Below are 24,736 nucleotides of genomic sequence, written 5' to 3'. Positions count from 1 at the left end.
CCTTAAAATGTGTCTGAAAAGCGGCCAAAAACCATTGTGTTTTGAATGGAATGAAACTTAAAAGTGTAAGTCATTGCGCGAAGAGAACCCCAACGTTCGAAAAAAGTTAGTTGGGAAGCTCGGGTCTCCAAAGATGGGGCTAAAAAACTGCCAAAAACTTTTTCCCCTGATTGGCTTGAAACTTATATCCTTAACTGTTTGGGCCAAGGAGGTCCAAATGCACAAAATACAATGTAGCTTTGTCCAAAAATTGGGGCCGAAAAAGTGCAAAATAAATTTTGTCTTAACACCTTGAAACTTACATCCGCAAGTTCATGGCCAAGGAGACCCTAATATACAAAAAAAAACAGGATGGGAGTGTGGGATTCCCTAAAATGAATAAGATTCTTTTCCCATCGTCTTGAAAGTTATATCCGTAGACTATTTTTCAATGGATTCAACTAAATCATCAATAATCAACCACAAGTTTGGTTCAATAATATTAATCACGCCAAGTCCTTTACGGATTTTATGTCTGGTGCAATAGTCTTTATTTTATCATAGGATTCTTACCACAACATTTTATTACTATTTGAATTATTTTGTTAAAAGTGTCGTTTTGCTAGACATTGATGGTCCGCAAAGAAAAGATCTGAATGAAGTTTTAAATTGATACACATTGCTCATCTCGCTGTCAAAATACAAATAACTTAACCTCAATCTGTCGAATACCAAAAGACAAAAAAAATACATGTTTTCTTTAACATATATATACATACTCTACATATTTAAAGCATATTTACGTAAGTACTGAAACATATTTACAAAGGGAGTAATCAAAAACGTAAAATAGACATTAAAAAAAGCACTCGAGGTTGCCTCCTCCCTGGGGGCCAGAGTAGCCGCTGTAATGGTCGGGAGGCATGGCGCCCGCTGCGGCGCGTGGGAGCTTGGCCCAGACCGTGCGGCGGCGGGGTTAAAAAAAATAGTGCAATATTAAGCACTTCTATAAAATAACGACTTTGCCTTGCGAAAAAAAATAAAGAAATAAGACATAAAAAAAACACTACTTATAAAAACAATGTAAAAATATACTGCTGAGCTGGAGACTGAGAAAAAAGTCCTTTAACCAGGATAACCCTAGTGCCCGGAAAGTTGAAAGATACTGGTTGGCCCATGAAGAGGACCTGTAAACGGAAAAAAAACTTTTCTTCCAACCGTTTTGAAATCTCCATCCGTAACTCCCAGTTTCAACTTAACCCTAAAATGTATTTTGTTATCAGTAGTAATAAGGGCTGCTATTTCTGACGGTACCATAGGAAATAGAACCTAACCTGAATCACGATGGCTGAATGCTATTTAAACATCACCATTGTACAGATAGTCAAATGCGTGTTTAGACTTTAATCCCGTGTAAAAAAGAATTCTTGACTAATTTCAAAGACAATATTTTTTTCGCTAACTAAATTTTAATAAAACTTTTCTTTGCCAAGTTTTTTTTTCAGCTAACTGGATTTTAGTAACCTCTTTCTTTCACTAAATTTTTTTTCTGCCAACTAAACTTTAATGTGCTTTGTTTTTTTCTTCATTCGGATTTTATTTCGTTAATTAAATTTTAGCAATTCTTAATCGTAACTAATATTTTGACATAGTATTTTTTTCAGCTAACAGAATTTTAATAAAAGTTCTTAAGCCGAACTGCCCAGCCATGACAACTAAGAGAGATAAAAATCAACAAAGAAAGGGAATTACAATTTTACATAATCACCAGGGGACACGATTACCTACTGGACCAAAAAGAGTTGCTTCAATATTAGCTAACAAGAGGATTATTTCGCAACAGAATAGTTAACTTAGTTTCAATTTTTTTAATTTTTCCTCGGTTGCTTTGATGTTCTCATTGAAGTAACTCTAATAGCTTCTTTTCCCTACGTGAATCAGTAGCGACAATTGTATTTATTATTATTGGTGGTGGTTTTATTTGTTTTTAGTTTAGTTTATTTACTTTTTATCTTGTGCTGAGGACGCCTAGTTTACATACAGGTGAAATATCCGCGATGTTTTAGTCTTTCATCTCTTTTCTCTCTACTGGCTGCAGTCTCGTTTGATTTTTTTTTTTGTTCAGTTTTATCTCTCTTTGTTGTTTGAATTTTAATAAACTCTTTTTTCTTCAGTAAGTTTTTTTATGCTAACTAGTTTTCTAACATCACATTCATTTTTCTTTTTGTAATAAATATTGAACACAATTTTTTGCTAACTAAATTTCAATGAGCATCTCTTTTATACCGAGTTTTTTCGCACCTGTTTATAAAGTACTGTTAGAGATTTTCATGTTAATAGTTTTGTAAACAGACACTTGGTTTGTTCCTAAATTCCATTCAAGAAAGAAAATAGTTTTCATGTATGTATGTTTTTACTAAACCTTATATTCACATAGATTGTCTTTACTGCTACAATTTGTTCTTAGGGCAGTAAAGTAGCCTACTTTTCATTCAAAACAATAATGACAACAAAGTGAATATTCATTTTGTTTATTCAATAAACATCTTTCTGTATCAAAAGTACAATTATGGATAAATAAGTTTTTTTAAATTCAATAGTTCTCATAATAGCATGAAGGAGAACAATACATATTCACAAACTGAATATTTACACAGCAAAAAAAAAAATCATTTTTAAAGCACACCATATAACATCTGGATTGGATATTTTTATATCCAATCCCGGCATATCCCCCCCATGCCGGTAGCAGTGGCGTGCACCCCCTCCCCCGAAGGCAGTGCAGTCATAAGATCCCCCTCCTGCGCTGGCTTTGGCGGTGCCTTCCCCCTCCAAAGAGGAATAGATCAATCTATTTTGCTGACACAGAGATGTCCTCTAAATTTTAAGGATTCGTCCCGATCGGAAATTAGATAGTGACCGAGAGGGAGTACTTTTACCCCTTCTGTAAAAACTTACACCTTGTCAATTATGGCACTTTTTTTCAGTTTTGACACTGTAATTTTTATAATTAATCGAGCGGGTTGCCATTAATGTTGCACGAGGAATGGTGTTACATGGTGTTACTTTTCACGCACTCACGATATGCACTCGTGTTTTTTTTTTTTTTTTTTTTTTTTTTACGTAGTGAGTGGGCCACCTTACACGCTTTTTTATTTGCTAATTGCGTTTTGTATAGATAGTAGGGGAAAGATACGGAAAAAAAATGGTCGAACCAGGAAAAAAGTGGTACAGAAATTATTTTTGCACCACTGTGTTCAGAAAAGAGAGCTCTACAACATATCAAAAATCTAAATCTCCATCCCGTTGCGAAATTCCCTTTTTTCACGTTTTTTGCGGCTATTTTTTAGATATTTCTAGAATCCGAGAATGAGGAACCGTGAAAAGAAAAGTAGTTTATTGATGGTTTCCCTTTTAAGAAACGATTGTTTTTGTGTTCTTTTATTAGACAGAAACATCACGTTTAATCATTTAATTCTTTTTTATGTTTTGTTTTTGTTTTTGTATTAAGTAAAAAAAAAAAAAAAAAAAAAAATCAAGCGACACACGATCACGGGGTATTTTTCGAAGAGGAGCACGAATTTTTCGGTTCAGAATGAGGGTTTTCATTGTAACATTCACCGACAGCTCACTTATTCCCAGTTCTCTTTTTTAGATGGCTGAGACCGCAGTTTTATGTCCCCTTTGTGAACGTTCAATAGACACCTCAGAATCGTCGGTACTGGCAGAAAAAGGAGCTACGGTGATCAATGAAGCTAGCAAAACGAGGGGTACCAGCATCTCTGTCGAGGCAGGGAACCAAGTCCATGTTGCTTGCAGAAAGACTTTCACAAAGAAAATATATCTGTCGAAAATTGAGAATGAGAGACGACGAACCTTGCAAGAAAAGACGGAAGCAGAAAAAGTGGTACTCCGATCACGGACTCCAAGTTTCAACTTCCAAGAGTGTTGCTTTTTCTGCACTACAAGGATAAATCTCCACACTACCCACAGAAAAGGACACGAGTGGTACAAGGTTCGGACTAAAGACTTTGAAGAGAGTATAAAGGCAGTGTGCAAAAGCCGTGATGATGATTGGTCAAATAACGTTTTCCGCCGAATATGTGCAGTGTCAGACCTGCACGCAGTTGACGCCATTTATCACGCAGCCTGTTCTTCTATGTTTCGATTAAATAAGAGTCTTCCAGCCAGATTTGCGACGCAAGAACTTTTTGGAATACTTGAAGATACTGAGCCAGATAAAAAATGTCCAAAAAGGGGGAGGCCAGGTCACGATGAAAGATATCAGGCGTTTTTGAAGCTGGCTACTTTTTTCGAAGAAAATGACGAAGAACTGTATACAGTCAGTGAACTTGTTGTTAAAATGGAAGAGCTTTTGAATGGGACAGACCTTGAACCGCACTGTAACAAGTACTTGAAGAGCAAGCTTCTGGAATATTTCAGTGACCAGCTAGTATTTGCAACTATTGACGGTAAGGCTGACGTGGTGACATTCAAAGAAAAAGCATCAGCGATACTCCAGAATTTTTATTACTTGGACAAAACCGATAACGAAGAGAGTGAGAAAATCAAGCTTATTAGAGCAGCAGCAAAGATTATCAAAAGTGATATCAAAAATTGGTTACTCGACAAGTGAGCAGCACCGCGACATGAGTTCCAGTAGAAAGGAGCGTGACTTCGACGATACCCAGAAGCTCGTCGGATACTTCGGAGAATCTTCTCCGTTCAGAGGTGACAATCAGCTTAGAAATATTGCCAACGGCATAACTTCTTCCCAAGATGTTAATGTTGACGAGGCCGATTTGGCTGGAAAGTTGATTCTAAGTAAGATGACGGGACAAACCTTGAAGGAGCAAGTCTTCAAGAAAAAAGACCAAGTGACCCAAATGAATACCAAAAAGGCGGGGTCCTCTGTGGTAGCGCACATAGATCCGGCGCTCCTTTTCAAGCGGTTTATAATAGTATCCCAACGAACTGACCTCCGAGAAGAATACTTCAAGTACGAACTTTGTACAATTCCTCCTTCTCTTTTCGAAAGCGATGGCCTTATGAGAAAAGCAAATAAGCCAGAGCTTGCAAAAGCGATCTTTCTGGCTTGCGGGATTGAGACTCAGTCACCCTCAAGACCTGCTTCTGCGTGTAACATCGTCTTGGACGGTGGTTCTCTTCTACATCGAGTTCCATGGAACCTTCGTCAACCTTCAAGGTCATCTTTGCTTCATACGTCCATTACGTACAAGCAAGGTACCCTAGTGCGATCGTTGTGTTTGACGGATATGAAGGTGGTCCAGCAATCAAAGATGCTACCCATTTACGTCGAGCAAGGATGGTTGGCCGCCAAGTCTTTTTCACCGAAGAGATGACCCTCTGCATGAAGAAAGAAGAGTTTCTTTCATGTAAGACAAACAAAGGACGTTTCCTGAAGCTGCTCGGCCACCATTTGGAAGCCGTTGGTTTCCGAATTTTCCACTCGGAAGGAGACGCCGACGTTCTGATTGTAGAAAAAGCCGTAGAAGCTGCTAGTCTTGCAGACACATTCGTGGTTGCTGATGATACTGACATCTTGGTTCTTCTGATCAGTCGATCAGATTCGCGTTCCGGGCGTTTATATTTCTCACCTGAAGCTAAGTTTGGCGGTACTAGTTCAGCTTGGGATATTAGTGAGATGAAGCAGAAGCTAGGAACAGATGTCAGCAATCTGATACCGTTCTGTCATGCCGTGCTGGGTTGTGACACAACCTCTCACCTTTACGGAATAGGAAAGGGCAAAGCCGTTCAGCTGCTACTTTCCAACAAGAGTTTCAGGGACAGCGCTGCTATATTTGGCGATAAGCTCGCATCGCTTGACGATATTGTGGCAGCAGGAGAACGAGCATTGTTGATACTGTACGGTTGCCCTGATGTTTCGAACCTGGACACTGCCAGAAAGCTAATCTTTCACAGAAAAGTAAGCACTGCCACCACTTTCGTGCATCCACAAGAACTGCCACCGACCCAGGCAGCAGCGAAGTACCACTCGCTACGTGTCTACTGCCAAGTTCAAATCTGGCTCGGGAACCCAGTAGACCCTTTACGCCTGGGATGGAAACTGCAGGATAACGAAGTTTTTGCGCCAATAAAAACAGATCTCCCTGCCGCTCCGTCTCAGCTGCTGAAAATTATCAAATGCTCGTGTCGTATTGACGGCTGTGATAGTGAAAAGTGTACCTGTAAGAAAAACGGACTTAAGTGTACTATAGCCTGCCGTACCTGTAAGAGAAGCTCGTGCAACAATTCGAAGTTTCAAGAAGAAGAACTTAGTGAAGAAGAATAACAGTTAACTGTGATGATGAAAAATCTAGTTTCTATATTTTGATGATGTGCAATTTTTATATATTTGAAAAATAAGATAAAAGCTTTTCTCTGAACACATTAAGTTAGAACCTACCTTGTCTCATGGTGTTTGGCGCTGAGGTGTTTCGTCATTCCTGTTTATTGTTGTTTAGTCTTTTTTTTTCTAAGCCTTTCGTTTACATAGCCAAATAGACAAAAATGCTGGTAAGAGTTTTTTCCCCCAAAGACACAGTTTTTTCCCCCCTTTTTTTTTGCTGATAAATATTTTTTTTTTTGGTCAGGTAACGAAATGAGTATCAGAAATGAATTCAGAGCCAAAAGCTGATCTAAAAAGATGTGTAAAACATTATAGTTTACGTTTTTAATCTTTTTCCCGGTTTTTGAGAAAATAAATAAAAAAACATTAAAAAAAAACAATTTCGCATCGAGCTAGAGATTTAGATTTTTGATATGTTGCTAAGCATTTTTTCCCGGTCCGGATGATGAAGAAACCATTTCTGTACCAATTTTTTCCTGGTCAAAACTTATTTTTCTCCTACTAAGAGGTGACCTTGGGGTTCACAAACACATCTTTTGAAATAAAATCACTCCCAGTTTCTGATTTGAAGTCCGGAGCTGATTTGATTCTGATTTAAGCTAATTTCTCCCTTCGTTTCACTAGTTCCAAATAGACCTTTCCGCCCTAGGGTGTAAAATCCATCCGAGTGCTAATGATGTCACCGGTGGCTAAATATTAGATGAAATTATCGGTTTAACTTATAAAAGCAAAGAATTTGTGTCTCCGTAACATAGCTGTACCTGTCCCTCTCCAGGCCACTGAACTTCAGCGACGCTATACAAAACATCAACACGGATTTCTTGGATGTCTTAAGAATCGAACTAACTTTGGTGTTTAAAGCAACCTTTATTATTTTTTTTAATGTAAAAGTTGGTTATTGGGAGCAATAATAGTAAAAGACGTGAAATTGGATCATAGCGGCTGCGATTACGAACAGATTCGCAGATTTTCTCGAAAGCAGAGTTTAAAATTAGCTTGATTGTTTACCTATTGGCATTCAAAGGTGCTAAGAGTTTTTTTTTTTTTTTTTTTTTTTTTTTTTTTTTTTTTTTTTTTTTTTTTTTTTTTTTTTTTTTTTTAGCTCAGATCTAGCTAGTTCTATAAATCTTTTCAAAATTATTCTAAGGTTGACTCACATATAATTTAAGTTCTATTTCTATACAATTAAATTTGTGTCAAGTTGATCCTAGAAGTGCTTCTTTTGAGTAGTCCATTACGTTTATAAGCGAGGACAAAGGTATAAAGGCAAAAAAGAAGTCTAACCTTAGAGAGATACCAAAAATCGTATGTTTCAGCTATGGTTTTCAGAATGAGTGGGTTCTTTTGACCAACCTGGAGGTAGAGTAGTTACCAGAATTATTTTGAAATATATTCGTTCTTTTTCCAGGTGGACCGTGATTCTGAGATAGCCTTAACGTCTCTTCGTGTTTCAGTAAACTGTCCCTTAGGGAAGGTCAGAATGGTCATTCCATGTCGACCAACGACATGTTCTCACCTTCAATGTTTCGATGCATCTTTGTTTTTACAAATGAATGAAAGGAAGCCAACTTGGATGTGCCCGGTTTGTGACAAAACCATTCTCTACGATAATCTTGTCATTGATGGTTATTTTACTAAGGTACTAGACTCTAGGCTCTTGCCGAGTGATTTTACCGAGGTGGAAATGAAAATTGATGGCTCTTGGGAACCCAAAATAATTTGTGGTAAGTACATAAAAGCAGTCTCAGTCGTGCGAATGATTAATGTCAATGAATTGTATTGATTTCTAAGCTTTTGCGCCGTATAAAAAAAGGAAAAATTCATTGGTAGAATAGGGCTAACAAAACCGGTAATAAAACGTACATCTTAACAAAATGACTACATTTGAGTTTACGACTCTCAGTTATACTTTAGGGAAATATAAAGCCTTTTTATAAAGTTAAAATATGTTAACATACGACTAGACTTCTGCGGACCAGCTCAGTGCACAGAGCTAAAGGGGTAAAAAGGTTGATATTAGGCAATGGGTAATAGCTACACAGTTAAATGAAGATCAGTTAGCGCCAAGAAGTCAATTAATAAATATATTTATAATAAACTTAAACTTTGAAAACAAATTTGCAAATAACTGACAATTAATTGTGTGTCAGTCAACACTCAACAGCTGCTATTAGCTGAATAGATGGGGTTCATAATCCAAAGAAATTAGATTTTGAAGCAAAACGAGCCTCTAAATATGAAAACCGTTAAGAATAACAATGAAAGCTCTAATAAGATTATCATTACCACTACAATACTTATCTATGTACTTGTACGTACTTGTACATCCAAACCCCATCCAGGCTAAGGCGTTCTTGGAAGCCAACAATACGCTTAAGGTCGGACTTAGGAGTTACGAGCCAGTGTTTCTTTCGTCTTCCTGCTTTCTTCTTCTAACTTGGTAGTGGAAGGCATTTGAAGTATTTGTCGTTTATATGCTCGTATGGTCTCTGGAAGATGTGACCAAACCATCTCAGATGTCTTATTTTTACAACATCAGAGACAAGTGGGCAATTTCCACATCTTCAAATTTTGTGAGAAAAAAAAACGGTAAAAAAAAATTGTAAGAGGATTACTAAAAACTAAAACAAAAGCATTCCAAAATTTATTCTAAAAACACTGTTATTTCAAAATGCGCTAAAATTAATGAAGGTTCTTTTACTGCTTGTCAGAGCGCCTTAAGTAAGCCTTGATTTTTTAGCATCTTTGCATCTCTGTGCTAAAATGATGGCACTAGACGCTTAAATCTGAATGGTAGCATTTGTCTGTGTTTCGCAAAATTCAATTTGTATTGGAATAAGCTGAATCCTTTCGTTAGTAAAATACTATTGTGAGTCGGCCTTTAACTTATCTCATTGATCAAAACCAAGGGGATGGGGGCAATGATTTTATAATCAACAGGCCCATCATTTCGTGCAAGAGTCTTAGAAAGGGTCACTTTCTAGTCACTCACAAGTGACAAGTTACAAGTGACAAGAGTCACTCACAGATACATTTCAGTTTTTTTATATTACCGTGAAACTCTGTTTCTACAAATTGGAACAAAAAGTTAACCATCAGATTCAGCGTAACAGAAAACCCTAATGCAAAGTTTTCAAGCTCATATCTACAAAAATATGGAATTATTTGTTTTTTGACAGAAGAAAGATCACGGATGCGTGTTTATTTTTATTTAATTTTTTTGTTCTTTTTTCCCAGGGTGATCTCATCGACCCAGTGGTCCTAGAATGTCACAAGAGAGCTCATCCGAACGGAAATTAAAAGTTCTAGTGGCCTTTTTCAGTGACAACAAACATTGGAGGGCAACTAGGCCCCCTTCCACGCTCATTTTTCCCAAAGTTACCTAATCAAAATTTGAGACAGCCATTTTGTTCAGGATAGTCTAAGAATCTAATAACTATATCTCTGAAGACAACTTAATCACCAACTCTCCCCCGGGGAAGGGCTGCAAGTTATGATCTTTGCCCATTGTTTACTTATAGTATTGGTTAATAGGAAGATTACTGACCTTTTCAGGGGGGATTTTTTTCTGGCGGGGGTAGGGGTTTAGGGGTTACGTAGGAGGATCTTTCCATAGAGGAATTTTTCATGAAGGCGGTGCCGATTTTCGCAGCATTATTTGAAAATGATCAGAAATTAAATAAAAAAAAAGTTTTTTCAACTGAATGTAAGGATCAACATCAAAACTAAAACGAACAAAAATTATTACGTATATGAGCCGGTTCGCTCCCTCGTCAATACCTCGCTTTTTACGCTAAAGTTCGATTTTGTTCTTACTCTTTTAGAATGACCCCCGGATCACAAAGGCCGTTTAACTAGAATAATTGACAAGGGGTCGAACCCCTTCATTTATGTAATAATTTTTGTTCGTTTTAAGTTTTATTGTTGCTCCTTATTTTCAGTTGAAAAATTTTTTTTTTTTTTTATTTATTTAATCTTGCTCAAGAGCGAAAAATACTGACAGAGAGATACTGATATACTGACAGAGAGAACTAAAATGGCACAATAGTACAGAATTTACCGTTAAGATAGTGTTGATGCTAACCCTTTTCACGTTTGATCGAAACTAGTTATTTGACCCAAACTAGTGCATGTGAACATAGGTTTATTCTGACTAACCGATAGGTGCTCTAAATCATTGTTTTCTACTGTCATTTCAAATGAACCCTAGAAGTGCTATACAGTCTGCTTTAAATATTATAGACGTGCTATGCGTTTTGGACCCAAGATTATCTCAATCGAACTTTTGTTGCTTTGTTCTCCTGAACTCTGCATTCTTACGCTTAAAAAAGCACAGAATGATTGGCTGTTTTTTGCTTATAGTTTTTGGTCCTTCGTCCATTATTATATTAAATTAAATAATGTCAATTAAAATAAGAAGTGGGACCGAATTCGCCGTAAGTAGTACAAACTCCTCTTGTTCATTGTCGTCCAAGCAAATTATTCGAACCCTCTCACTACCACACATCACCCACCCCATCTAGAACCCAGCCATCTTGGGTTGTACATTGAAAAATTGCTTTAGAATTTTACCGTTAGCTTCATAGTTTGATGTTTACCCTGTTTTTGAGTCTTTTTTCTGTCAGTTGAATTTCCTGTCATTCTAACGCTTTATAATTTTACCGTCTGTCTTTCCAGCTAATGAGTCAAAATTTATTTCTTCTCGAACGCCATTATTTCAGTTGAAAAGCAGTCGGTTATTTTGTCTATTCATCTTCTCATGCATGCAGGAGCGTAACCAAACTTTGTGGTTGAGGGAGGAGATTTTTCATCACAAAATATTTATAGAGCTTTTAGAAAACCGAAGGACAGTAAAAGAATTTTAGATATATAGTGCATATTTTTAAAGAAATTAATGTTATTATCGCTCTTTTTTCCGCTGCACTGATAAGAAAAATAATTTGAATAATGAAGTATATTTTTGTTTGTTTTCCCACTTGGGTTTAAGCATTTAAGGAAAACAGATGATCAAAGTCATATTGTGATGGAGAATAAAAAGTTGAAAAAATCACTTAATCAGGGGAGTAAATGTCCTCCTCCCCCACCCCTCAAATGACAGGCCTTCCTTTAAGGTCAACAAAAGAAAACAAATTGTTCAATTTATTCTTGAAATGATTCATTCATTTGCTTTTTATATTATTTTGTTCCTTGCGTTCGATCCAATGTTCTAAAAGACTCCAAAAAAATTAACAACCGTATCCAGTATGGCACGCTAATATGGGTCTGTAGCAATTGAATTTAAACGTTTTTATACAAAAAAGAGGCCGAAGTAATATAGAAGTATTCACTAGATATTCCGCTCTGTCCATTTTTGACAGTCTCCAGTTCTTTATTGACAATAGTACTTTTCTTTTCTGCATTGAATAGTAACATGTTAACATTATCTATCTTCTATGTCTTTTTTAGTCCCTCTTTTAAAGTTGAAATTTAGTGATATCATTTAACAAAGGTAGCTTAGAGAGGCATACTCTTTTAGGAAAGCCGAATTTTGGATCAACAGCCACAAACAAAGAAATATTTGATTTAGAGGATGTTGAAGAGGTTTCAGTAGTAAAAGCAACACCGGCAGTCACTGTTGGAACTGAGGTTAAGACTAAACATGTTGAGGAAGTACTTCTAATAGATTCTGATAGTGATGAGACAGGAACACACGCCAGCAGTGCCATCTCAGCCATCCATAGTGCCAATCGACCAACTACTCCAGCACTACCAGTGCCCCCCGAGTCGTCCATGGTGCGACCGTCATCTCCGGATATTATTGTGTTGGATTGAATGGTTAAGTTTTTATCTGAATATTATTTGGTAACTATAATCCTTAACACGTCTTTCTATAATGTCATATTTGAAAGGGTGGATCAAATGTGAACAAGGCTCATTTTTATTGAGTCGTAATACTAAATGGAGTCGGCGATTGTCTCTAGAAAGGTTGTGGGGGCCTGTCAGGAATTGCAAAGGCGGTCATTTGGCTTCGTCAGATCTAGTCAGTTGTAAAAAACTTTATGTTGACGAAGGAAGTGAATCCTTTTTTTGCAAACCAACTGCCATCAAGTTCCCAGCTCGCGAGATTGTTATAAATATTGAAAATAATTGGTAAGATTAATGGTACACAAAGAGATATAGAACTGTCAATTGCTCGTATATTAGGGTTTGTGTCAGTTCACAAGGGGATCAAAAACGACAGAATATGTGGAAATTAGGAAACAATTCTTAGCTGGCAAGGTATGTGTCACTATTTTCTGGGATGGGCGTAGAGCTTCAAATTTTTTTGTATGATCGCCAGGTGCTCATTTTTTAATTAAATTTAGACAGGCTTGTCGCCATAAGTAACAGAGCAATGGGGGAAAACACGAGATGTCACACAGCAGATCCCTCTTGCAGAGTAGAATAGATTTTCGCACGATTGACTAACTGAGACATCCTATGTCTTTTCGTATTTATGGAATTGAAAAGCTACGCATCTGTTTGGAAGATGTAATCCTAAATGAAAAGAATATAAAAAAGTCAAGTAGACAATAAATAGAATCATGCTTATTTTTAATCCACGCTCGTAATCTGGCCCCACGCTCGAATAAAATCTTAGTAGTGTTCCGGATGAACATAATATACATAAGTGTGAACCTGATTCCAAACAATTTAAGTCAAAAATGTTTGCAAAGGAAGATATGTGTACAATACTTAAAAGAGAATATAATACATTAAGATGTTATTGTACTAACACAATAAAAACTATAGTAATGCCGGTATTTAAGCGCAATGGGGGCTGGGGGGGAGGGGCTATTGTTTTCTGCTAAGACTATTTTCAAACAGTTCGTGGTAGCGACCTGGCTCAATAGTAACCAAAACTCTAAAAAAAAGAATTTTTATAACAATAGTTACATCAAAAGAATCGCATTTTCATGCTGATTTTAATTATATAAGTTTCATTAAGTTTAGACTCAGATTCAGCGTATCAGAGAACCCTATTCTAGAAGTTTCTAGCTCCTATCTACAAAAATGTGGAATTTTGTGTTTTTTGGCAGAAGGCAGATCACGGATGCTTGTTTTTTTTTTTTTTTTTTCAGGGGTGACTGTATCGACCCAGTGGTCCTAGAATCTTGCGAGATGGCTCATTCTAACAGAAACGAAAAGTTCTAGTGCCCTTTTCAGTGAAGAAAAAAATTGGAGGGCACCTAGTCCCCCTCCCACGCTAATTATTTTCCCAAAGTCACCGGATCAAAACTCTGAGATAGTCATTCTATTCAGTGTAGTCGAAAAACCTCATAACTATGTCTTTGGGAACGCTTACTCCCCCACAGTCCCCGTGGGAGGGCTACAAATTACAAACTTTGACCAGTGCTTACATATAATAGTGGTTATTTGTAAGTGTACAGACGTTTTCAGGGTTTTTTTTTTGGTTTGGAGGGGAGTTGAAAAGAGGGGGATATGTTAGGGGAACTTTCCTTGGAGGAATTTATCATGGGGGAAGAAAATTTCCATGAAGGGAGCGCAGGATTTTCTAGCATTATCAAAAATGAGCAATGAAAAAATAAATATGAAAAGTTTTTTTCTACTGAAAGTGAGGAGCAGCATTAAAACTTAAAATGAGCAGAAATTATTGCGCATATGAGGGGTTTACCTCCTCGTGATACCTCGCTCTTCACGCTAAAGTATTTTTAGTAATTTCAACTGTTTATTCTACGGCGTTTGTTATTCAAGGGTCATTCTTAAGGAATTGAGACAGAATTTAAGCTTTAGTGTAAAGAGCGAGGTATCGACGAGGGGTGAACTCCCTCATAGACGCAATAAAACATACAAATATAGAAGTTTGTTACGTAAGTTAATTCGTAAATTACGTATATTTTTTACTAATGAAAATGTTCGTAAAAAAATTAAAAGTTCTAGTTGCCTTTTTAAGTAATCAAAAAATTGGAGGGCAACTAGACTTCCTCCCTCTCTCTTTTTTTCTCAAAATCTTCCGATTAAAACTATGAGAAAGCCATTTAGCAAAAAAAAAATAATTAATATGCAAATTTCGTTTTAATTATTTATGTGTGGAGAGCCAAGATCAAAACATGCATTTATTCAAAAACGTCCAGAAATTAAACAAAAAAAAACAAGGTTTTTTTAAATGAAAGTAAGGAGCGACATTAAAACTTAAAACGAACAGAAATTAATCCGTATATGAAAGGGGCTTTTCCTCCTCAACGGCCCGCTCTTTACGCTTAAGTTTTTTACCGTTTAAAGAAGTAGAGTTAAGAGAAAAAGTCAAACTTTAGCGTAAAGATTGGGCCGTTGAGGAGGAAAACCTTTCATATACGGATTAATTTCTGTTTGTTATAAGTTTTAATGTCGCTCCTTACTTTCAGTTAAAAAAACTTGTTTTTTTTTTTGCTTAATTACTACAAAAAGACGGGAGCTTTCTTCCTTTCAGCACCCGTTATGCAGGCTTAATCCAAGAATGTTCCTCAATTTGAACGAAGGTTAAGAATAAAATCCTACTTGACCTGAAAATTTTGGCCTATTTGTACACTTTTTTAGGCCTTTAACCTTAAATGTCTTTTAACAGTTGAATTATGTTTCAAACTGACTGGTCATTTTTACTTATATCTTTCCCGACCTACATTGATGTTTAAAAAAATTAAATAAAAAAAACAAGTTTTTTTAACTGAAAGTAAGGAGCGACATTAAAACTTAAAACGCACAGAAATTACTTCGTGTATGAAAGAGGCTGCTTCCTCATCAACGCCCCGCTCTTTACGCTAAAGTTTGACTCTTTCTCTCAATTCTTCTTTTTAAAACAGTAAAAAACTTTAGCGTAAAGAGCGGGGCGTTGATGAGGAAGCAGCCTCTTTCATATACGAAGTAATTTCTGTGCGTTTTAAGTTTTAATGTCGCTCCTTACTTTCAGTAAAAAAACTTGTTTTTTTTATTTAATTTCTGAACGTTTTTGAATCAATGCATGTTTTGATTTTGGCTCTCCGCAGAGGAATAATCAAAACGAAATTTGTATATATTTTTTTTTTGGCTCAATGGCTTTCTCATAATTTTGATCGAATGATTTTGAGAAAAAAAGAGCGGGGGACGAAGCCTAGTTGCCCCCCGATTTTTTGGTTAATTAAAAAGGCAACTAGAACTTTTAATTTTTTACGAATCTTTTTATTGGTAAAAGATTTACGTAACTTATAAATTAGCTTACGTAAAGAACTTTTGTATTCTCAGGTTTTTATTACATATATGAGGGGATTCACCCCATCGTCAGTACCTCGTTCTTTACACTAAAGCTTAAATTTTATCCCAATTCATTAAGAATGACCCCCTGAATCACAAAAGCCGTAGAATAAGTACTTGAAATTACTGAAAATACTTTAGCGTAAAGAGCGAGGTATTAGAAGGAGGGGAGCCCCCCATATGGGTAATAATTTCCGTTTGTTTTAAGTTTTATTGCTGTTCCTTAATTCCAGCTGAAAAAGCTTTTTCCCCTTTATTTTTTAATTGTTTTTTTTAAATAATGCCAGTAAATCCTGCCCTCCCTTCATGGAAATTTTCTTCTCCCATTACAAATTCTCGAAGGAAAGTTCCCTCAGCATATCCCCCTCTTCTCAACCCCTCCCCCAAACCAAGAAAATCCTCTTGAAAACGCCTGTACACTTCCCAATAACCATTACTATATGTAAGCACAGGTCAAAGTTTGTAACTTGTTACCCCTCCCACGGGGACTGTGGGGGAGTAAGTCGTCCCCAAAGGCATAGTTATAAGGTTTTTCGACTACGCTGAATAAAATGGCTATCTCAGAATTTTGATCCGTTGACTTTGGGAAAATAATTAGCGTGGGAGGGGGCCTAGGTGCCCTCCAATTTTTTTGGTCACTTAAAAAGGGCACTAGAACTTTTTATTTCCGTTAGAATGAGCCGTCTTGCAACATTCTAGGACAACTGGGTCGATACGATCACCCCTGGGAAAAAAAATAAAAAAAAATAAACACGCATCCGTGATCTGCCTTGTGGCAAAAAATGCAAAATTCCACATTTTTGTAGATAGGAGCTCGAAACTTCTACAGTAGTGTTCTCTGATACGCTGAATCTGATGGTGTGATTTTCGTTAAGATTCTATGACTTTTAGGGGGCGTTTCGCCCTATTTTCTAAAATAACGCAAATTTTCTCAGGCTCGTAACTTGATGGGTAAGACTAAACTTGATGAAACTTATATATTTAAAACCAGCATTAAAATGCGATTCTTTTGATGTAGCTATTGGTATCAAAATTCCATTTTTTAGAGTTTTGGTTACTATTGAGCCGGGTCGCTCCTTACTACAGTTCGTTACCACGAACTGTTTGAAAAGGATTGAACCAATATTTCGCGCTAAAATTTTATGATTTCAGTTTTCACAGACTTGTCAAACTCCTTTTGGGGGAGGTGGATCCACGCCCACGTGTGATGCTTCTGCTATATGGATAAAATGACGAACTTGTATTTAGTTGCGCTTTCTTTTACTTTTTTACAAGGGTATTTTTAACTTGAAAGAAAAGGATTGAAAAGCATATCCTCATCCGTCTACCATAATCGTTAGACAAAGTGGAACAAAATAGCTTTGACGGATGAAGATAAACAGGTTTCATCAGTTTACGCTTACATGGGGAAATGTTTTTTTTTTTTATGAAAAGGTAATTGAGTTTGTAGAAGCTAGAAAATATTTGTATAGCTGAAACAAACGTTCAAAGAAGAAAAAGCCTGAAAAAGGTATAAAAAATGTTTTCAACAGTAAAGAGATATAGAAACGGAAGCAAATTTTTATCTTCAGAAATATATATGAAATCGCACAAAATACTTCACTCGCTAATTAGATTTTCCAGAATAAGTGCTGCAGTGAGTGCCGAATCACCTTCATTGTCACTGTTTTATTATTTAAGAATTAACGACGCTTCTTGACTACTATGGTCCCTGCGTCGGCCCTGCAGTGCATTCCTGCAGTGTGATTCGATCATTGTCACTGTTTGTTGCAATATTTTGCAAATTCAAAACTTTTGCGAATGATGGTTTCGATCATTGTCTATGGGGTGTTTAACTTACCTGATAACAAAATAGGGTTCTATTGTGAAGGGGATATTTCCTATGGGAAGGGAGATAACTGTAAGAACCTTAACGTCAAACGTAATAACCTTAGCATTAAAATTATCTTAAAGTCTTACATTATCTATGTGAAAACTTCTTTTTAAGGAAAGCCAAGCAGATATCTTTTATTAAAAGACATGTGAATGAAAGCTAAATCAATTCTTTAGGTGAATTTATGATTTTTGACTTCAGTTTAGGTTTGAGTTTCGATAGGGGAAACATAAAGATGGTTATTTTAAGACACAGTACACTTTTCACCTAATGGTTTCATTGGGTGAACTTAAATCCGACAATGCATGCTATGAAATAAAATTGCGATTTTCTGAGAAAATTGCGTCAAAACGTAAAAATATAAAGAAATTGATTCTCAGATGTCAATCCTTCAGTATCAAGCAAAGGTCATGGTGTGAATGTCTAGTGCATTTAGTTAAATTATTTGAAGACCTGAGATGAAAAATAGTTGTCAAGTTCTTTAATTATTGTTATAATTGACAACAATTTTTCATGATATTTGTAGTTGACGCATCAAGGAAATGTTAGTATCTATTAACCTGATAATAGTACAATTTCTGCAATTAGGTGTTTTTGAATATATCAAAATTGCTAATTAAAAACAAATTTAATTTATATTTGGTTCAAAGAGTATAGCAAACTGACAAGAATAAAATTTGCAACTGACCTCCGAAAAAAAAACCTGTCTAGCAGTATGCAGCCAAACCCATGACCCAAATATGACGAAATATTCTACTCTTCGCCAGAAATTACCCATTCCTTGAAAATTCTTGGATGTACACATAATTTTTGGGTTTCAGACCCCCTAGAAAAATCCTCCTATACTCTTACCCTTTTAAAGTTTGGAAATGAACGCATATTTTAACAATATTTTTAAAGACTTTTATTTATTAATTCGCTTCTTTTATAAAAGTCTTGTGATAGGTAATCGTTTGAAAAGTAAAAATTTGTAAGAATGCTTCATATAATCAGGGAAAGCTTTGACTTATGTCTAAGGAATAAAGCGAATCTAGGTGGTGCTAACTTAAAGAAGATGAAAGTATATTACTCCCAACATCCAGACGCGTCACATTTGGCCCATTTTGACAAAATAATTGCTAATATCTTTTTTATGTCTTTTTTTATGTAGTATCTTTTTTATGTCATCAAATTTATTTTTTCTCAGAAAACCTGAAAAAATAGAGAAAAGAGGGTACCATCAAGGTGCATTCCTCAATAGATTAGGAGCACATCGAAAGCTAAGCTTGTGAGGTTTTTCTAATAAATAAAGACAACAAGAAATAGAAAAGCAATAATAAGTGGAATAGAATAAATCAATGTTTTGTTTGGATTATTTTTAATGCTGAAAATTAGGTTAGAAGCAATGTATCAAGTTTAACTTGTATACAATCGAAGACAAACAAAATCACATTTTATGACACCGAACAACGTTGCTTTTTTTTTGTTAACGACTAAAATTTGATAAATTAAACAAGAGTTATTCCGAATTTATATTTATTTAGCAGCTTCATATTTGAACGAAGATTTAAATCGATCAAAACGAGGTGAGGAACTTCGAATATCATTCCATGTACGAATATCATGATGATAAATACGAATCCTCATCAAATTACATTTGTTCATACAATCTCGAAGGTAACCATTACAACTGTTGTAGATTATTTTTTTTCTTCATTCTGTCCTAATATATTGGACTGTGTCCTTGACATACCTCAATAAAACCTATTCCCAAAATGGATCCAAGCCTGACCAAGTTGTATCGACCAACTTGAATAGCACCGTTACTTTCTAGAGTAGCCTTGAGCTAGTGTACCATTTTTGGTGGGGAAGAGATTATCCCCTTCTCGAGGTTTTTTGAAATGTTTTTGTGGATTTCCTTTAAAAAAACATAAAAAAGACAAAATTCCCCCTCCCCTGGTTTTGAAAATTACATCCCCCTACGTCATTGTGGATTGATACCACTGCTGAGAGGTTAATCGTCTGGAAAATACAAAATCATTTTAACGCTAATAACCTAATAATAACGCTAATAGCCCCAGGGAGCAGCTAGGGCCTAATATTATTGTGTCTTCTTATCAATGATTTACCCCTTTTTATTTGGCAGTTCAGTATTTAGATGTTTGTAAATGACGTGGACCTGTACTTACCAGACACCAAGCGTGTGTATTTGACATCTGCGACAAAATGATTCGATTTCCGCAGCCCCAATTCCTCCAAGATCGTTGTTTTTTATTATGGTCGGAGTTTTTAGTCTGATTACTCCTTCTTTATATCCAATATAGTGTTTCCACGGTGTGAAACTGCGTGATCTTGATGTTTACTTTGCTGTTCATTTAAAATTAGAACTTTCTTCGTCTCCTTTTGGAGTATCACATATCAGTATAGCTTCAAACTAATATGATTAACAAAGTTAGAATTTAAATAATTCTCAGCAAAGGGTTACAGAGATGATTCCATATCTAATAGACCTTTTATGCTCTCAAAGAATTACCAGGCTTCAAGCACCTTTCCTTCAATTCCATAGACGATGCACTAATATAATTAATTTAATCCAGATTATTAATTATCTTAATGATGTTGATTCTAGCTCTATATTTTGTTTCGGTCAATTTCGTTCAATTTACCAGCTTTGTTTAAATTTGTCCCAAAAACTAAAAAAGCTGTAACATATTCATTTATTATGGTTATATCTTCTAACTGTACTGGGAGTAACTTTCCATTTGTAGTTGAGGAAGTGGTTATTGTTGATCCATTTAAATGACGCCTAGTGGATACTAAAATTTATTTAAATCAATTGCATTCTTTATAGTTAGTCTAATCATTATAAATTTGTTATATTATTTTTATGTCCTACTCTGAGTGCATTTGGACCCTGAACTACGGTAGTTGACCTGACTGACGTCAAGTCAGACCTCGTTCTTACTGCAGTTTGTATTATGTCTGAGCGTTGAAAGCTCGATCCTTTGTCAGTAAGGCAATTATCAGTTTGTCAGTCTTAATTTTGAGAAGAATTTTACCATAATCTTTTTCAAATACTGTAAGACCACCTTTGTCAAAAATTTTTAAATACGTAAGCGAAATTCCCGACATCGATAAGTAGCTTTGCGCTGATTGTACTCAGTGACAGAATTTACGAAAAGTCAACTACAGTTCGAGGTTAGAGCCATTGGAGAAGCTGATGGCTCCTGAAGGTAAAATGCAGAGGGTAAAACGCTTCAATTATTAAAGGCAACTAGGAACAAGGTCCAAATGAATTTCATATAATTGGCTAAGTTCGTCTATAAACCTAAGTAAAAAGAAATTTATTTCAAAAAAGAAAAAGTTTGTTAAGATTGGTAATAAGGATAACAGATTATATTTACCTATTAATTTTACTTGTAAGCAGATTGAAGATATTAATTTACCAGAAATTTTAAATCAGCGGCATGTGAAACAGGCCCTTCCTAGTAATTTGAATTATAATGATAGTCCAGTTTTAACTTATAAATTTTAAAAAACTATTGGGCAAATTATTTTTAATTATAATTTAATACTTAAAACATTAGATAGTGATCTAAATTGGAAACCGGTTTGTAATTGTAAGCAACTTAGCCCATTTGTAAATCCTACTTACAAACATGTTATAACAAGGGACTTGTCAATAATAAAGCAAAATGATCTTCAAATTATAATGAATAAAGGGGCTAATTTCCGTCTTTCTCATTATCTGAAACCATCGAGTGTTCTTGATGGCTTAGAAAATGATTTTGATTTATTTATTGATAAGTGGTGTAAGAAAGAGAATAAAAGTAAAGAGAGTTTTCAAAGTTGGAAGAATTTAATTATTAGTAGAATAAGAAATAAAATATATTCTAACTTAAAAAATAGTAACACTAAATCATTATTTTATAATGCGAAGATTAAACAAGCAATTGTTAATCTACAGAATGAATTTGTAATTGTGCCAGTGGATAAAGCCAATAATAATTTTGCCATAATTTGTCAGAAGCTGTATTGTGATATCTTAAAAAGGGAGTTATGCACAACTAATGTTTACGAAAAGGTAAATTTAGAGGATGAGAATTTAATTGAAAAGACTGAAGAAATACTTTTTAAAAATTTTAATATTAAAATAAATGACAATGATAAAAAGTTCCCTTTCCTATATTGGACTGTAAAATTTCATAAGAATCCCCCTAAACCACGGTTTATTGCTGGAGCAGCTAAATGTCCAACTCGCATTGCTGCTACTGACCTCTCTTTAATTTTAAAGGAAATTGTAAATAAACTTAAAACCTATTGTTCTGGTATTAAAAAATTTTCGAATTTTAATCCATATTGGAGTGTTAATAATTCACTGCAGGTGATAGATTCTTTAACAATGGTTTCAGCTAAAAGAATTGAGTCTTTCGATTTTGCGACAATGTATACTAATTTATCACTTAATGCAGTGTTAGATAGTTTAAAAACTGTTATCAAGAAATCTTTCCTCTTATCTAGTAAAAGGTTCTTAAAAATAGACACTTATAATAAAAAAGCTATATGGGCAAATTGCTTTAATACTACAGTTAACTTGAGATGTTACAACTTGGATATGATTTTTGAGTTATTAGAATTTGTTTTATACAATACTTAAATAGGATTTGGTGGTGATTTGTACAAGCAAATCGTGGGAATTCCCATGGGGGTGGGGGATGCCAGCCCATTTATAGCTGACTTGTTTTTAAGTCAACTAGAATATAAATATATGATGGTTAAGAATAATCCAAATAATTTAAAACATGTTTTGTCAAATAACAAAAGATATTTAGATGATATTTTAGTCTTAAATTGTAAGGATTTCATTGATATTTCTAAAAATATATATCCATCAGAGCTTACTCTTGAACCTAGTCATGGCGCTGGTCATGAAGATCATTTCTTAGATTTAAATATTAATATTTGTGATAATAATAAATTAAGTTTTAAAATGTATAATAAAACGGATGACTTCGATTTGAAGTGATTAGTTTCCCATTCCCTGAAAGTAATATACACTCAAATATCACATATTCGGTGTTTTTCTCACAGTTACTTCGTTATGCAAGGATTTGTAGTAATTATATTGATTTTAAAAATAAATGTAAAATCTTAAGCCAAAAATTGATATCAAGAGGTTTTTCTGCAAATAAATTACCTTGTCAATTTAAAAAATTTAGTTTTCATTATAACGAACTTTTAAATAAATATCAAAAGAATTATCTGGAAATACTTAAAGAAATTTTCAACTAATTTTGGAGGTTCGAGAAATGATGATGCAGCGCCATTTATTTTGAATTGTGTTGCTAATAGAGCGGATTTTTTTTTAAAAATAGCCACATGGTAAAGATGAATTCTATAATTGTTTAGTTCATTCAGGTTTTTTGCAATGTGTTAATATTTGTGATTTGGTAAAATTTATCATATTTAGTTTACCTATTGTTGCTAAAAAGAGGGATATATTAACAGGATAAGCTTATTTTGGTGTTACTTGGTTGTTTTACATTTGCTGTTTTTTTTTTTGTTTTTTTTCATAGGCATGTATTTTGGGGGTGATACCTGACACGGGGATGCCACGGATATTCTGTGGTAGCCACAACACTTGACTGGGTAGAGAATTTAATGTGGCGAAACCCTATAGGCAAGTGTATTCTCCTGATGAGCCCTTGTGTTGGGTTGTTGCCTCTGAATTATTTGTCTTTATTGTTTCTATTGTTTGGTAAATGACGACTTATACTTATTGACGACATGACTGCCTGTCCATGGATTATTCTTTATGGTTGATTGTGTATGGCTATGCTGTTTGACCTATGTGATTGTATGGATGAGTAGGGTTAAGGCCTCATTCAAGTGCTGGTCTATATTAATCACTAATTTAGGAAAACAGTCTTCCTTTTCTCCTTCTGTCTCTCTCTTTTTTTTTCTCTCTTTTTTTTATGTGTTTGTGCTGTTGCATTAGTGATTTCTCTTTTCATAATAACATATTACGTCATAACGTAGATTAATATCTGTGAGGGTCTTGAGGCCAAAGATCCTAGCGGTTGAAGGGAGGCGATTAAAAGCTTCGAACCTTCAGGGGTTTACAGGGACTCGAGTCCTGGTGTCGCTAGTTATCTGTAAGCCCAGCCGAGAATTGACCCAGCTCTAACTGGATACCTGAAAAAATCTGGAGTACAACACAGGAAACGTTGGATGCTTTGCCCCCAACCAGGTAGTGCGCTCTCGGCCAAAGGCAGAAAATCAGGAGGTCTGCACTTGCACTATGCAGATCATTGGTCAGCATGCAAAAGAGTTTAAAGAAAGACTAAAAGCTGGCAAAGCAGGTTTTTTCCTTGGCTAGTTATGGTTCGTGTTGTTCTCTTTTTCTCTCTTTTTGTTGTTATTACCTTTTTTGTGCATTTTGCATTCGGGAATGAGAACTAAGTATTAACCGAAAAAATCAAACTAAAATCCAATAAGAAATCCTTTATGTCAATGAAGGAAAGTATTAGCAGTTTGATTTTCTAAAGCACAGGCCAGTTGGTTTTAGTAAGTAATTAATGATGGGGTGGGTCTTTGCACCAGAATATTTGCACTAATTTTAAGAATTGAATCGCCTGCGAAGCTAAAATAAATAGTACTGTTTGAGGTATTTTTAAAATTTATTAGAGTTGGTATACCGTGAATATGAAGCTCAATTACCAGACAAAATGAGCAACATTTCTCCTGGGTTGGACGTACATGATCTCAATGGATTGTCAACCACATCATTTTCAATACAAAAGAATGTATGCTATTATAAAGGTACAGTCAGGCGCTTTACACTTCACATAGTTTGTCATATTTTCCTGGTTAAAAATGTAAGATTTTTGGACTTAACAAATATAAATTGTCCTGTGGTGGCGCAGTGGATTTGACCTTAGCTTGGTAATACAGGACCCAGAAATCGAATCACGCTGCAGGAATGCACTGCAGGGCCGACGCAGGGACCATAGTAGTCAAGAAGCGTCGTTAATTCTTAAAAAAAAAGCAAACATAAAAAAATAACACCCGAAAATTGCTTAAAGTAACGATATGTGATGTGTGTCATATTCTGTTCCTGTCTCTGTTTCAAAGACATATAGTTTTGTTGTTCTAATTTTGTATATTCAAATAAGTCGAACGTTTACCACAAATCAAAGTTTTAGATGAATTTGCATGAACTGCTAGCTGTGTTTACTTTCTATGTTGCCATTGTTGGTCTTTTGGTCATAAGTTGGACAGCTGTTTTT

At 35.2% G+C, this 24,736-nt stretch overlaps 1 protein-coding gene across 7 annotated transcripts in view; it reads left to right on the top strand.

Moving 5' to 3' along the window:
• Window positions 1–24,736, top strand: part of LOC136033840 (E3 SUMO-protein ligase PIAS2-like) — a 48,545-nt gene that overhangs the window by 23,470 nt on the left and 339 nt on the right. For 6 of the 7 annotated variants that reach the window (XM_065714791.1, XM_065714788.1, XM_065714792.1 and 3 more), the window contains 2 exons: window positions 7,758–8,073; window positions 11,865–12,163. In XM_065714791.1, coding sequence (XP_065570863.1) covers window positions 7,758–8,073; window positions 11,865–12,160 — 612 coding nt within the window. In that variant the 3' untranslated portion in view covers window positions 12,161–12,163. Of the gene's footprint in view, window positions 1–7,757; window positions 8,074–11,864; window positions 12,191–24,736 lie in introns of all 7 variants that reach the window. The other variant, XM_065714789.1, reaches the window with a different exon arrangement.

This window comes from Artemia franciscana, chromosome 12, assembly GCF_032884065.1.
Source record: "Artemia franciscana chromosome 12, ASM3288406v1, whole genome shotgun sequence".
NCBI lineage: Eukaryota > Metazoa > Arthropoda > Branchiopoda > Anostraca > Artemiidae > Artemia > Artemia franciscana.
Note: the sequence above shows the minus strand (reverse complement) of the source record. Positions and strands in the feature narration are given on the sequence as shown.